The 16,686-nt window shown below is 34.2% G+C and overlaps 1 protein-coding gene across 1 annotated transcript in view; it reads right to left on the bottom strand.

The window, feature by feature from the left end:
• The window catches only part of LOC106457733 (ATP-binding cassette sub-family A member 3-like), a 135,134-nt gene that overhangs the window by 96,957 nt on the left and 21,491 nt on the right, over positions 1 to 16,686 (bottom strand). The window contains exons 3-4 of the mRNA XM_013917179.2: positions 7,566 to 7,793; positions 565 to 668 (exon numbers count right to left, since the gene is read on the bottom strand). Coding sequence (XP_013772633.2) covers positions 565 to 668; positions 7,566 to 7,793 — 332 coding nt within the window. The remainder of the gene's footprint in view (positions 1 to 564; positions 669 to 7,565; positions 7,794 to 16,686) is intronic.

Raw genomic sequence — 16,686 nt, forward strand, 5'->3', positions numbered from 1 at the left:
AAGTGGCTATTGTTCGGGACTAAGAAAGGGGCAGTGTTACGACAGCGGAAGTCATGTGACACTGCTGACACGTTTAGTGCTGGTAACATGCATGATGTTTTTCGAATGATCGGGGAAGTCCGAGATGCCCTCTTCGTTAGTATATGAGCATGGGAGAGAAAGCCAGTAGGATTAATGAAGAGAGAGCAGTAGTTACTTTGAGTTCCGTGTAATTTATGATTCTTTTAGTTTCGAGATAGTGAGCCATAAAGTGTGTGTTTTGCACTTGTCGAGAGCGGAGTACTCGAGATTGTGAATAGCTGTGATTTATAGCGTGTATTATAAAAGTTGTTAAGTTTAAAGTGGCGAGAAACGTACTGGTTGTGGAAGTTCTGTGTAATAAAAGTTTGTATCAAGGAAGAATAAACTGGTTTAATCAAGAAAGGACTTGTATCACTGAAGATCCTCGGAAATAATTTCTACCGGAAACAAACAAACAAGCAGATATGTAACAGTATATTATAATCAAGACAAAAGAGAGAAATAGAAATAGTTCATAAAGTCTTTTAATCAACTAAATCTTACCGAAATGTCTTTTTTCATGTTAATATTATCCTCCTGTAGCATTTCAATGTGACTCAGAGCAACAGCAGTTTGGAGACACCAAAACCCACTTCTCTGGTAACTCTCTGGGAAATATATTGAGAGAATTAACATTCTGTGCATTTATGAACATACTAGTTCAGTGATTGATTGTATATAATAATGCTTGATATTTTTTCCATTTCTTGTAGCAATGACTCTTAAATTATGAACTCTGTACTTTCTGGTTTTTGAAAGAGAAGTACACTATCAAAGTTCTTCTTCTCATAACACCCAACTTAGAGCTAAGACTTATGTCACATTTTTTTCTTTTAAGAGCTATTAACATTTTTGTACCTTTATTCATACATATAATGTATAATTATTAATATGAAATTACATTTCTTTTATATTTGTTGTGTAAAACTAATTATTCATTTTCAGAAAGAAAATTTGTTAACCTAATATTAGAAAAAAATAAATAAATACTACTAACTGAAAAGAACCTAACTAGGACGTTAACAAGGAAAGTAATATCCACTACATCTCTATTAACCACAATCACATCATCATTGACAATGTTTCTATGTATTCTTCATAACAAAAGTATGTCATATTTCACCATGTTATCTGTTTGAATCTCATATCTATAACTTATTTAAAGGATCAATATATACCACTGTTATTAATTATTTTATATTAATGATAACAGAAGTGTTTTTATAAGGTATAATGACACTATAGAAAAATAAAACATTTTACTTTTTAATAATCACAGCTTTCTACTGATCTTTATTTGTTATTGACAATGTAATTATGCTGGCATAAAAAGTGAAATGGAGAAATGAAAGTGTTATATGCAAAGATAATTACTTAGATACTTAAAACAACTTGAATGTTGAAATTCCTAAAACTTATACATTGCCTTTTCTAATCACAGGTGTAATAACTTTTAAGCTTTTAATGATGTATTTTTTAAATCTAAAGTAACATGAACCAAATAACAGATTTTTCACATTTAACAAGTTTATACAAGCTTTAGTATTTTCAAAAACAAACTTCTTTTCAGGTCAGAGTATTAATACCCTAAAAATTTTATTTCTTGCTAAACACAAAGCTGCATAATGGACTCTCTGTGCTGTTCCAAATGCAGTGATCGAATGGCAGATTAATGGCAGGACCACTGGGTTACCAAACACAGGGCTTTTAGGCAGAAAGATAACAATCTAGAACCCAACAACTGAAAGAGCCAGCAAAAAAGTCAACAGATTGAATTCATAGGAGAAATGAGTGGAGGGAACCATCTCATAAGAAACTGAAGTAAATAAGGACTCTCAGAAAAAGCATTCTTCTCAACCTCATCGCCTTAGGCAATCTTTAATTGATATATAACAAGGGAGTTGGGTGGAGTCATCACATTTTCAAGTGTGGTCACAGGTGGTGGTATAACAGGGAGTCAGGGTCAGATTGCAATGCATTATCTAACACCTGTATTTGAAACTTCTTACAGTAGTATACCAGTAATAACTAATTGCTGGACATACTCCTGGAGCTAAGCCCCCTACATATATATTGAAAAATGTTGGTCAAGTCATGAAACAAACCTAGTAAACAGGCATGATAAAAACAAAGGCAGACCAAATGATAAGATCTACAACTCTAGGAAAGTGCAATGGTAACACTATATAGGTTATGAAGGTTAAAAATAAGGCAGTAAGGTATCCCCAATCCTTATTGGAGCTATAGAAACATCAAATGAAGAATAGTCATCTCGTTTGCAATGTCTCAAATGCTATGCAAGGACATGCATCAGGAGGGAGAAAATGTACCCACTCAAGAATCATCAGCCATCAGATGTCATCTTCTGTCCACTTCCAAAAGGTATCACCTTCTCACTAAATCCAAGCAAAGGAGATAGTAATTTGTCTAAGATAATTGCATAGGTACATATAACATGCAAGGGTCCCAACTAGATGTATCTATTCATATTATAACTAGAGAATATTTTAATGAAATGATTCCATAACCTCAGATGCCCCTATAATTGTTAAGAGGGGTATTAGGCCTTATAGCAAAAACCTGGGCTACTATGCATAACAGAGGTATGGACCCAAACATTAACTAAGCAGGTAACAGAGAATAACTACCTACCATGGATTTTATAAGTCTTGAAGAACATCAACCAGAGGAAAAAATATGTAAGTAGAATTTTAAGAATGTATTCAAATTCATCCACATGCTGCCCTACAGAATATTCTCTAAGGAATATTGGAAATGAGATGTCAAAGGCATTGCTGAATGGCAAATTTGATGAGATGTTACCCAAAATTGACCTGTAATGTGTTCAGAATATCATAGTAGTAATGAAACTGGTCGATATAATAGTGGAAACTATGGTTGAGCTGGACACTGTGGAACAATAAGGAGAGATATAAACTGAGTAAATGATCTTGCCAAGTAATTGAAGAAGAAGGTGGAGATGAGCACTAGCATAAAGGAAGTGGCTCTTCCAAGATTAACTCAAGTATTCATTGCCAGAGAATTTAGATTTGAAACTGAGATCAGTATAGTGGAAGTAGGTGGTTGACCAATGTAGAAAAGGCACTGATTATCAGACAACCAGCCTTTTTACAAAGTCACTGAAAAACAAAAGGGGTGAAGGATCCACTCTATAGGGAGATTTCAACAAACTAGAAAAATATTCTTCCAAAATTGTTATCCTACCAGGAATGCTATAGGTTCAAAGGTGAACAAGCTGAGAATAAAGTCAAGAAAGTAATGAAACTGTAGCAAAGTAAAGTCTACAAGAATGAGCAGTACCCTTACTGTAGATATAAGGTACAATTCTGGAATAATTTGTGTGAACTAACACTGAGTGGTGGTAAAGAAGGAGCAGAAACTTACTTTAGACAAATATGCTAAACAGCTCAACATTCTAACAAATTGGTTGTAAGTTTCTGTTTCCTGAGGAGTTAAAGAATCAGAAGATACATGTTCCCCAACATGGTGCCTCATCTGAAAGGAGGTATCTATGAAAAGGTAATGGTCTTTAGGACAAGGAAGAAAAGGAGATCCCACTGTAGTAACTCTCAATTCAACAAAAACTGGATAAACTTGAGAATGATGAAATAAATGGTCATGCTGCATAAGAGTGTCCCAAGTGAAGCATCACTGAGAAGCAAGGTCCCATTGGAGGTGCTGCATGCAAGTGCACCCCCAATCAAGTGGCTTCATGAAATGAAACCATTCTCCTTAAATCAGAAAGTATTCTGTTTAGCATCTTTCTTATGAGAAGTTTTTGGAGAGTTCCTAACACTTTGTAACCTAGAAATAGGGCAGTTAACCAGCAGTCATCTATACTCACTATAGTTTCCCACTTACTCAGTCCCAGAGGGAGCCTGTAGTTTTCTTGCCCTTGTGAACCTTGTTAGGTCCCTCCTATCCTGCTCCTCATCCTGTGGCCCTTTCCTAGCATCCCTCTTTCTGACAGCCTAGCTTTTATGGGACTTGGTAGTGACTCATTTCTGGAGCAATCCCTTGGTTCCAGTCCCGTGGTAGCTCAGCTTGGGCCACAAAGGTGCTCTCTCAGTAGATTTCTCTGTATTTTAGGACTCAAATGTTTTCAACCAGGACCCGATTGCTTTTGTATGGAGGATGTGCTCATTAGGTCTACATTTTCACTGTTATATGTACAATTGAGTCCTCCTATTCCAGTCCTGGGAGACATCCTCTGCTACGACTTCCCTTCCTTAGGTTAGCTGGTCATGCTCTAAAAGTCACTACTGAACCCACTCAGCATTTGATTCATTTGGGGGTCTTTATTGGGTCATTTGATGGATGAATTCAGGTTTCTCCTTTATATATCTTTGAGACATGGAGTTCCTGGTTTCCATAGCTTTTGTATCTCCTTTTCTTCCTACATAAGACTTCTATCTCTTTTGGGAACTCTAGTCATTCTAGAGTCCCTTATTCTTTTTGTTGTGCTTAACTGTGTCCACCTCAGTTAACTCTGGAAGATCAAATGAATACATCAAGAAATGTACTGACTTTTTTCATTTCTCTTCACCATTCACAATCTTGGTGATGAGATCAAGCACACTGACTCTAGGTATCCCTCTTCCTTCACCTCACCTGGTCTTACACCTGTTTACTAATGTCTCTCCATGTGTGTGAGGAGTGGTTCTAAATTTTTGGATTCCCTTTTTATTTCTGGCATTTGATCTCCAAAGGAGCAGTTGTTTCTGCACACCAATGTGCTCAAGATGTTGGCCATTCAACAGGCCTGCAAGTGTTTTCTATTATGTCGGTTTTGAACATTTTATCATTATCTATTCATACAACTCCACTGTCATTTCTTTCATCAATCAATAGGGAGGTACTCACTCTAGTGACATCTGTTTTCTAGCTCTAGATCTCTTTTGGACCCACAACCACATCCATTTGTTGGCCTGATATGTTCAAGACCTTTGAACTTAGTGGTGGATTGGCTATATTTCCTGTACTGGATCCTTTCAACAGTCTTCCTTATGTCCTCTGGTGTTTCTGTAGATTTCTTCTTGTTTTGGGTGTGTTCTTGATGTATATGTGACTTCTCTCAACACAAGCTTCCTCATTATTAATCACAGATTCTATTGCTATAGCAGTGGATGATCTGAGTTAGGACTGGTTAGGATTAGTTCTTCCCAGGGCAATCTCTAATTTGTAGCACCCCCTTGCTGGGTTTTTCTCATTGTTTGCCATTGGCTGGCTCAGTTGTGTTTCCTCTCTTTCACTTCTTGATGATCCAGAAGCCTCTACCTCTTCAATTTTGGAGATCCATTTTATGGCAGCTTCAGATGTTTATCTTTATTTTTGCATGTGCCTTTTTTTTTCAGTCTTTAGCAAGAGAGGAAGGTTTTTCTCACAGAGTACCTATTTTCTTGCTCACACTTGTTGTCCATCTATCCTTGTAGTTTATCAACACAAATGGTTATATAACTCTTCTATATCTCACTTCTTTTTTTTTACTTGACTTTAGAGAGTGATCTCTGAGTAAAGAGCACCTTTGTCAATAACCTTCTATCTTTTGCTTCGTCAATCTCTTTTTTTTTTTATTTGGTTTTTACAGAAACTTTCTAGTCCTCTTGTATGGTTCTTCTTCCAAACTGGCATCTCTGTTCCATTCTCAGTGCCCACACAAGTTCTTCATTTGAACCTTTGGCAACCTATTCCCTGTATCTATTCTTCTTTTAGTTTATGGGTGACTTTGCTCTGATATTTTCGACTTTTTCATATGGATGGGTTCATTTTATTCCAGATTACTCTTCCTTCCCAAGATCTGGCTGTTCAAGAGGGTGATTTGATGTTTTCTCCAATCATCATCTCTTCAATTTCTTCTCTATTTAAGGTTGTTCAGACTACAATTGTCGCTTTTGTTCTGTGAGGGTAGTATTATGTTACTTTACTTGCACAGCTGCCTTTAGAAGCAACTGAAATAGCTTTTTCCTGCCATTGGATTTTTCTGCTTATCAATATTTAGCTACTTCCACATTGAATAAATGGGTTAATGCAGTCTTGTCAGCCTCAGGGTTTTGTCTCTTGCTAGCTGCCATGCTCAAGTCTTCCCAGAGGCTAAGGAGGTGAGTTATTATAAGAAAGGAGAAACAGAAACCCATTGAGTGGCTGGTGTTGCCTCCCAGGGAATACTTCTCTATTTCAAAATTTGTATATGGGGGATAACAGAGAGTGTTAAGCCCATCTTCCCATACTCAGTACCCACTGTTAAGATGTAGGTTTTTCACAAAACTGCTCCAGCAGTATCATATATATACATTATTTACCTTCCAGGCCATACCTTGCCAGTAAAAACCTATGGGTAAACAGCCACTCAACAAAACAGATCCTGCTGTTCCTATTCATGGTAACCAATTGTGTAGTCTTTCAGTGAAGGACCTTATGCAGATGAATTATATATGTTTGGTCCATGAATACATCAACACCCCTCCCATCCCCAAATTTCTGGTTTGGTGTAATCTCACTGGTACATACTACCCCAGCCATATTATCTGGACAATTTCTGGTGGTTTCGACCAACTAGATGAGTCTTTAATTCTCCTTAACTATTTAACTGGTGTTCATTACTTCAGCAGTTTTATGTTTTTATAGATAAGAATTAATAGCTCACAAATACAATTAAATCTGAAATACAGACATTTAAAATACATGATATGATATTTATGATACCTTTTTAAACATAAACTTGCATTTTTCTTTTGTTCAATGTATGATTGATACTTATACCAAATGTAGGCCCAGTGATGCACACAGTAGGCCACTTTGTTGAAAGAAGTTGTGCGACAGAAAATCGTCAGGAGAGAGGTGAGTATCTATATGAAATGCATTTTCAGGTATGGAAAATGTTGACTATAACTATAGTGTGATAGATATACTCAATGTTAAAATATCTGCATACATGTTCTTTGGGGTAATTAGATTTTGTACAATATTTCAGTGACTATGCAGTAATCACCATAAGGATAAGTAAAATAAATGTGGTTCTTCAACAGAATTAAGAGAAGACACTGAGCAGTTTTATTAAACTCTGTTAATAGCAAACTGTATGATTACTGAAACATAGATAAAAATAAAATACATGATCTAAAACATTGATGTTAATTCTTAGCATATTTTGGAAAAAAAAAGAGAATATGGTTAGGAACATGTTTATTTCAAATTTGATATTAAATGGCCAAGACGAAAGCAAGTTATAGTAGAAAAAGATAAATAACCCGGTATTTCCTGAGGATAAAATAGCAAATATAACTAAATCAGTTTTGATGGGAAAGAACACAAAAATATATAACTTATTGATAAAACCTTACATTTTTTTGCAATATCTAGAATTCTTTGAGGATGGTTTCAAATTTAATCCTAAATCTTTTATGAGACTTTAAAAACTCTTACTGAAGTATGCAATTAAACATAATAATATTATATTATGTACATTGAAACATTCTCTCTCTTACCATATGTTCTTGGTCCAAAACTAAGAAATGATGGATAAAGGTTTGATGTTTGAATTGAATACGAGTATTTCCAGCTTGGTAAACGTACTTTATAGGCTAAGCTGTAAGGACTGATACCAACATCTTCAAATATAATTCCACCAGTAAAGTATGGATCAAAATCTGGGTCTGAATATGCTTTTGATGCATGTAATTCAATGTCATGTTCAGAATCAACTCCTTGTAAATCTGTATAAAATAAAAAATTAATAATGAATTCTTTTGACAATGCAGATAATGTGTATAAAAATATCATACATTTTCTGCTTTCATATGATAATATACTATTAAAATTGATGGGTTCCTCCAAAGTATGTGTAGATTTCACACACCACATGGTCAAGAAAGTCATTAAGTTCATTTCATTATAACTGCCTTACTTACTTTACCTTTATATTGAAGTCCTACTTGTTCAGTCCTTGAAAATAATGGCTATAATCCTACGTGTATGTAAGAATGTAGACAGCAGTGTCTTTTAGTGGCATATAAGGCTATCAGTTTTGAGTGATGGCTCAGCAAGTGCAAGAGCTAATAACAGACAGTGAATAATGATTATGCTACAGCTCTGAGAAACTGAGACCTCTCCACCAATATTTAATAATTATTAATTTTCATAACAAGTGTGTTAAAATTAATTGTTCTAAAAATTGTTCTAGTTATTACAAATTTCGTTATGTAACTCAGTGGGAGTCGAACATTGTGTGTATAGTTCAATGGTTGTAAATTGAAGTCACATTACTCGAACCTTCTATATTTTTCTCAATACCTTAAGTGAGCATTGTTACATCATAGCATCTCCTAAATTGTAGAAAGTTCTAGGCCTCAGTTGGGCAATGCATATATATATGTATATATATAGGCAACCAAGTGAGCACAAATGAAGTTAAGTTAGTAAAAATAACGTTAGACTGTGTGATTGCTAGTTTAGCCGTAACAGGCAATATTTAAAGTGAGTTTGACAGTGCTATTGTAATGACAAAGATAAAGGACAATAATTTGTTTTGCCAAAGGGTGTTCTAAAGTAACTGAATCCACCTGCGTGAACTTTGATAAAGAAGAAGACAATTATTTAAAGTTCACAATACAACTGTGGTAACCCATGGGGTAACAGAAGTGAAATATCACAGATTGTGCAGTAAGAAGCGGTGGAGAAAAATAATTTGTCTTGTCAATTGACTTCAAGAGTAACTGAACTAGCCTGTGTGGACTTTTGACAAGAAAAGAGAATTAAAGTTTTAGATACAACTTTGATAACCTATAGTGAAACAAACTTTTGTACATACTGTCATAATGTAAAAGACTGTTTAATTTAGATATTATGGATTAATATATTTTTTGTGAGTGAATATTTTATTATTGTTTAGTTTTTGTTATAATAAGAGTTAAAAGCAGATGAATGTAGGCAGACGAGTAAGTGATAATAATATAAATAGCATGAGACGAGCGTGAAACAGCAGACAGACAACAGCAAAAGAGAATAAAGTTGGCGTGAAGTTAAGTACCGTAGATGTGATAGGCCTAATGTTTAATATGTTAGAGTGAAACTAACAGCAGAAAATAACATAAGAAAAATAATTTTATTCCGTCAAAGCATGGTTTTAAAGTAATTGAATAGGCCTAAGTAGATATTTGACAAGGAGAGAACTACATATATGTAAAGTAAGTGATAATAATATAAATAGCATGAGACGAGCGAGAAACAGCAGACAGACAATAGCAAAAGAGAATAAAGTTGGCGTGAAGTTAAGTACCGTAGATGTGATAGGCCTAATGTTTAATATGTTAGAGTGAAACTAACAGCAGAAAATAAGATAAGAAAAATAACTTTATTCTGTCAAAGCATGGTTTTAAAGTAATTGAATAGGCCTAAGTAGATATTTGACAAGGAGAGAACTACATATATAGTATTTATGATATACCCATAATATCTGTAGTGTTGAAGAATTTATTGTAGATACATTACCTTGTTCTGAATATATATATATTATTTTGCAAACAAGTGAAGTGCATGCTATTTATTCACCATTTATTCACTAACATTCTGCTGTGGACAGATAAATGTCTGGAAGTATAGTAAAATATCCAATGGTTCAGAATACTGGCAAATTGTATTGGATGATGTGTGCATACCTGAGACTAATTTCCACAACTGAGATGGCTTGTAGGAGTTTTGCAGTATTCCATTCAGCCTGTGAAATGTGCCCACTACGTTTGAAAGACTAATGAAGTGGCTGTATTGTAAGGAATGCCTGATATACATGGTGAGGTAAAAGTCACTATACAGTTGCACACTTTTATTAACATAATATAATGTTTCGGGACAACATGGGACCTGTTGGTACATCTCGGCTGTTCTATCCACTAAACTAAATTAAAATAATTTAAAAAATCTTAAAGCCAGCCCATATCATTTAAATACTTATCATATACTTACTCTTTTTAAAACTCACTTAAATATACCGCCTCTACAACATCCGAAGGCAACCCATTCCAAAGGCCAACCACCCTGTTAGAAAAATGAAATTGTCTTAGCTAAAGATGACTCCTACCTTGCCAAAATTTATATGTGTGTCCCATAGTCCTACTATTCTCATTTCAAACATGAAAAAAGATGATCCATCAACATTATAAATTCACTTTACAAACTTAAACACCTCAATTAGATCCCCCCCTAACTCTTCTTTTTTTTTTTCCAAGAGAAAACAATTTGAGAGATTTCAGCCTCTCCTCGTATGACAGTCCCTTCATCCCAGGCATCATTCTAATGACCATTCTCTGAACACTTTCCAATAATTCAATGTCTTTCCTAAGGTAAGGGGCCCAAGACTGAACAAAATATTCCAAATGTGGCCTAACCAGTGACCTATACAATGACCCATACTCTTTAGATTTCTATTCAATATTTCTGTAGATACAACCTAAAATCCTATTTGCCCTACCACTAGCAACAGCTCATTACTTGGATGGCTTTAGAGACTAATCGACTGTTACCCAAGATTCCTTTCCTTCATAACACTGTTAATAAAAAAAAACTGAAACTTAATAACATAAAATATTCATGGTATCTAAATCTGCAAAAAATAATAATAGAAATTAAGAAAAGATAACAAATAAGAGAAAGACAAAAATCAAATATCAAAACCTTTCTACAAGAGTAAAGTTATTTAACTATATATATAATGACTTTTGCCTCATCTTCTATATTGATGATGTTTTAGTATTTCTTTGTATGTTTGATCCAGCAACTTGGAGCCTGAAAATCGAATTTCAGCATATACAAATGGCAGGCTTGAAACTGAAACCAAAAAATGTATGTTCATGCACACAGAAGTATAGTTTTTTTGGTCATTGTGGGTGGTGATGAAATCTCCATGAAACTAAAATAGCAGAAATGTGAGATTGACATCAACCTGTGACCACAAAAAAAAATCCAGTTTCCTAGTTTGCAAATCATACTATCGATAGTTTGTAGCCAATTTCTCAAAGATTATCACATCATTATCAGTGAGTTGAGCCACACCTCATATGGAGTGAGGAATATGAGCAAACATTACTGTCTCTGAAGCATGCTTTAGCAGAAGTCCCAGTGTTGGGATATCCATGACAGGTCTATGAATTCTTGTTGAATACAGATTCTAGTGATATTGGAATTGGAGCATGCAATTGTAATTATATTCACTAGTTGCACGCTTATGGCTCCTGAATGCAGATAATGTATGATGAAGAAAAAACTGCTTGCATTTGTGGACCATGTACATTTCTGAAATGGTTCATGTGCCTTAAAAACCCAGATGGGGTGATAGCATGCTAGATAACAGTGCTGCAGGAGTATGATTTACTAAGAGTAGAACTTGGGTCCATATCCTGAGTTACTGATGGATTGTCTCACCACATGTTAAAGATCCTGTCCATTCATTGAATTTCCTGATTGTGGACACCATGTTGGAGCTGAAACCACTTCTGCCATACCAGTTACAAATCATAAAGTAGGAGATTACATTAGTGGACGTATGTCACAATTAATGCGTTTGGACTGAAAAACCCAGATCTAGCGTGGGTGCTCCATGGCATGAAGCAAGGTAGGGCATGACCAACCTGGATCAATGAACATAGCATGGATGCATGTAACTTATGGAACTTCTAAGTGAAGGTACCATATGAGTGCAAAACCGTGTACTGTATTATTGTTATCAATCACCAATTAGTGTTTCTCAGCCTGAGTTACAGCTAATGGTACCCAGTGCTTTGAGGTACAAAATTATCCAGACATTAAATAACACAAAGGCTGGAGAGTACAATTGTGTTATCTTCAAGTGTACAAACGTTGTATGGCAGTTCTATTAGCTTCATTTGAGTGGAATTGTTATCACTGATGTCAACAATATACAACAGAAAATTGTTCATTCTTCCCTAAACAGAATAGTCCTGAATATTACTGTTCCACTCATGGGCGAAGACTTATCAACTGGTCAAAACATTAGCACACTCAATGAATAACCTGGTTTGGAGTATCTTAAGAGATTCATACAGATCAGGGAGCTACATTTAAAATCAACTGTTCTTTGAGTTGTGTGAAGTCTGATTGTTTAGTAGAATGGGTAGGATAGACTGTCAGGTGCATGCTTGCCGGGTTTGTTAATCTTAACCAAACTGACTGGGATGAACACTTATCGAATTTCATAATGACTCATATTCATGCATGTAGACATGATGTATGATTCTCCCCTTAGAATTTCCACAAAAATAGGTGGAATTATTAATTCTGCATTAGTTGATGTACACGAGTTTTCAAATCAACAGTTAAGAAAAGTCATTATATAGCAGAAGATGTACTACGACAAGACAGTGAAGAAATGAATGTGCCAGAGTGGATGCTATATGTGTGGCTCTGATATATGCCAGAAGCTCAGTAGCTGCTCAGTTCTGGCTGTACAGGCCCTGAACCTATACTTTGATGAGTTGTTACATTCATGTACGGGTTACTACAGAAGCACATATAACAAGTCAACCAGCTGCAGCCATACATTCCAAAAAACCTCTAGCAAACTTGCTTTACTATAAATCAGCGGAGAAGATCATAATGAAAACTAGATGAAAGTGTTGCATGCAACCCTTGCTTTCCGAGCTATTGAGTGATTTTTTGTGGTGAAACTCAGGGCTGTTTTGTGAGAATCACTCGCCTGATCTAGCCGACTGGTGAGCACTCTGAGGAAAATACCTATGTCCTTGCTTTACTGGTATGTCTTTACTGGTACAATTTAAAAGCATATGAAGTTTTCACGTTCAGTGAGGAAGTTATTTTTCCTATGCATGCTTACTGATATACACTGTAATAACAGCACAAATATCAATTCAAACTTTCAAGATTTTTAGCTGAATTGTTTTGATCATTATTTATTTTATGATACTTGAAAAGAAAAACGAGTTGATTTTGGTGGTAAGATGGAAGTACATTACAGTATGTGACTATCAGAACATGGCCTGTGTGATGTAACCCAAAAAAGATTAGCAAAGTAATTTGTGTGGGATCTGGAGGCAGTCTGTTTAAGCTATTAGTGTCTCTGGTAATGTATTATGTGTAATACAGATATACATATATTGCAATATACTTGAAAAAATAAATATATGTGCGTGGTCTCATTGGCATGTATGAACATTACGTGAAGTCATTCATGAGTATTGAATAACACAAATGGTTCAATTACACAAATAACATAATTATAAGCAATATATGAATGGAAAGAAAGGATTTTGATCTAGATGTTAAGACTTTGTGATACGAAATTAACTGTGGTTACTGACTTGTAAAGTATTATTTGTAGATGCAGTGTACCTATTCCTTTCATTAATACATGTGAGATAATGTTTCAAATTTGACATAGAAATATTTGGCAGGAAGTGCATTTTCTTGAATGGATAAAAGTAACATAGACAATGTTTGAGAGAAACTTCAGTTTTTCCTGTTGTTTTTGGTAAGAGTAGTACAAAATATTTCAATTTGATCAAACTGAAATATTTATAAGTGGATGAAGTTGTCAGTACTAAATGAAATTCCCAGACAGTACCTTAGATATCATAACAAATATAAACTAAGTATATTTTCAATCAAGGAGTTGAAATATTTAGTAAGAATACAATTTTTAAATATCTTCTTAAAATTATTTCAGTACATTATGCAGGTAAAGATGTGTGAAAATGCAGACTGTAAGCGTACTAGAGTGATGAGGTAGAAAGTAACTCCTGTTTGGTGAAACTTTTAAAATGACACCTAGTTATTACTAAACTAGTATTTGGAAGAAAGCTAGCTGCAAGAGAGAGATGATGAAAGCTTTGGTTAATTATGATGGTTAGAAGTATAGTTTGGCATGTTAACCCAAGCCAGCTCATGTTTGTAGAAACAAGTCTGCAGTGTTGACTCCATTTCTTTCCTATTGGAAGCAAACACAGTTTCTATAACAATCAGAAATTATGATTGATACTGGTTCTGGGTTGAAGGATAAGTTATGTTGGCCATTGTCACAGGAATGGAAATGGGGACAGCACAGCTATAAAATAAATATCAAGTGGAGACCCAATGAAGCTTATAGTTATAAGTCCAACCAAGATGTTCACAAGGATTATGGATGAATAGGTGGTGATCACATGCAAGGCTCATAGAAAAGTTGCTTACTGAAGGTAATCTGTTAACTATTCTTTGTCTTTAAACATAGTTTTAGAGAATAGTATGTTTGTAACTGAACAATTATGATCTTTATAGCCTACACATGGCTGAACTTCTGATCAATCAGCCTTACATTTTTAATCCAGACTTTTGCTAGGTAAGATCAAATTCTTGACATCTGACTATCTTGTTCTTCAAGTAGCCAGAGTACCATTTTCTTTTACATGAAGGCTTTCAAGATAAGCAGCCATGGATGGATACATGCCATTCAATGAAATTGAGGAATACCTTGAAGTATCAAAAACATCATGGATCTTTTTGCCTAAGTGCAGCTCACTTCAAGCCTGTAAAGGAGGGTATTTTACTGGCAGGATCCTTCAATATGCTGATTTCATCTGACACTGCAGTAAGCCATGGAAGGTAAATATATGGAGGAAAAGTGATGACAGTTTTAGGAACTTCAGGCTAGGACCTGACAGACTATAAAAAGTATCTTACACTGACACCAAGGTTATTGTTTGTCTTGTATTGTTGATTTTAGTATGTTGTATTTTCTTCAGTGTTAAAGGATTGTGTTTATGCTGCTTCTTTTATTTTATTTTATACATAGCACTGAAAGGTATTTTTGTGATGTGTGGCTATGCTCTATGTTGATTATCATTCAGTGTTAAAGAATGTTTTGATGATTATGACTTGGTTATTTATGCATGTGTATTAAAATGGTAATTTTGTTCTTTTATACTGTAATTTTGTATTATGATTGAGTGATTGAATTAATTTTGATATTGAAGAATTTATTTGCATTTTAACTTATTGTTAAAGGGTATTTACCACGTATTAATGTGCACCTGAATCTATTATAAAGTTTTATTATGTATCATTTTTTTATTGTTTCATGTAAGTGCTCACAAGAGCAAGTGAAAGTTGCAGTACACCTTAACCAGGTTGCATGCATAGAGTTTATTGGTTTGAAAATTAATTGTCAGCTTAAGGACAAATTTGAAGTAAGGAAGAGAGGAAAAGTGTGGTTTTTAAACATAATTGTACTTTTCTATCTTCTTATATTAATATAGTATAATTTTTATATTGTCAATTATATCTGAATATATGCAGCTTACATGTAACATGTGGCTAAGAAATGTGTTATGTTGGTTTCATTCGAGCTACATTTATTACTTTGTCATTTTATTGAGATCATACTTTTATGTTTTTTAAGAATGTAGACAGCAGTGTTGTTCAATGCTCAATCAGATGATATCATGAGGTTATGGCCTTCCTTCTGCTTGAATGTGAATGACCAACCATATGGGTAACTAGTTCTTAGAAATAAGAACATTATAATCTTAAAAATTGTACATCATTTCATAAAACAATCCATAAAAACTATGTTCAAAGAAGTTTTGTTTTTAAAACATAGCTTCGTTTTAATATATATTTTCACTTCTACTTTATATGAAATATTTCATTAAGCCACTTTAACTGTGTACTCATAATTATGTATATGAATAGCAAAAATTTTGGTAACAAGCTTGCCATCAAACTGTTTAATATAATTATATGAACCAAATCCCCAATTAAATCTAGAAATCTGACAAATGTAAGTTAGAATTCATATTTTTAACACTAGTAATTACACAAAATACTCAATACATCAGTGTTTTCTTTTGGATTTAAATTAAAAACAACCAAAAATTTCCTAATAGTCAGTTCTAAATCTACTGCAAATCTCATCTCTTGATATGTAGAAACAATATTAGATTTCATAGTTTTTTATGTTTTTTTTTGTAAGAAACACAAAGCTACTCAATGGACTATCTGTGCTCTGCCTACCACGATTTCATAGAAGAAAATATGCTTCACAAGGAAATCTACTAGAATGTTTTTTTCCTCATTCAAGATGAGTTAAATTGTAAACAAAAGATCACAAGCTATTCAACAGGCCAATCTTTCTGTTCAGTTGCCATAATATTTGCGAAACACTCATACACACACACACATATATGTGTGTGTGTGTGTGTGTGTGTGTATTACCTAAATGTATCATTATCTTAAATTAATATTAAAAACATTGCATGTAGAGTTGTTATACTCTACACCTGTCTGAGTATATGTTTGCTACAGTGTGAAATAAGATATCGTAAGGTAAATTTTGAAGGTACAGTAATATGAATGATTAGGACCAATATAAAGCACAAGCACCAACCTCAACATTAGTAATACACAATATCTCTACAAAAATTAAAATAATAATAAACTATACTTCTAAAAAGTAAAGCAATAATAATGTTACGTTGCCGTTTGTTAGTTGATTTTCCGTAACTTCGTTCCCACGAAACTTTAGCGACACAAGTTCTTTCTTAATAAAACTGGTTTATTCTTTCTGAATACTACTTTACAATACACTTATTTTCAACAGTCGCG

The sequence above is a fragment of the Limulus polyphemus genome, unplaced genomic scaffold, assembly GCF_000517525.1.
Source record: "Limulus polyphemus unplaced genomic scaffold, Limulus_polyphemus-2.1.2 Scaffold367, whole genome shotgun sequence".
NCBI classification, from domain to species: domain Eukaryota; kingdom Metazoa; phylum Arthropoda; class Merostomata; order Xiphosura; family Limulidae; genus Limulus; species Limulus polyphemus.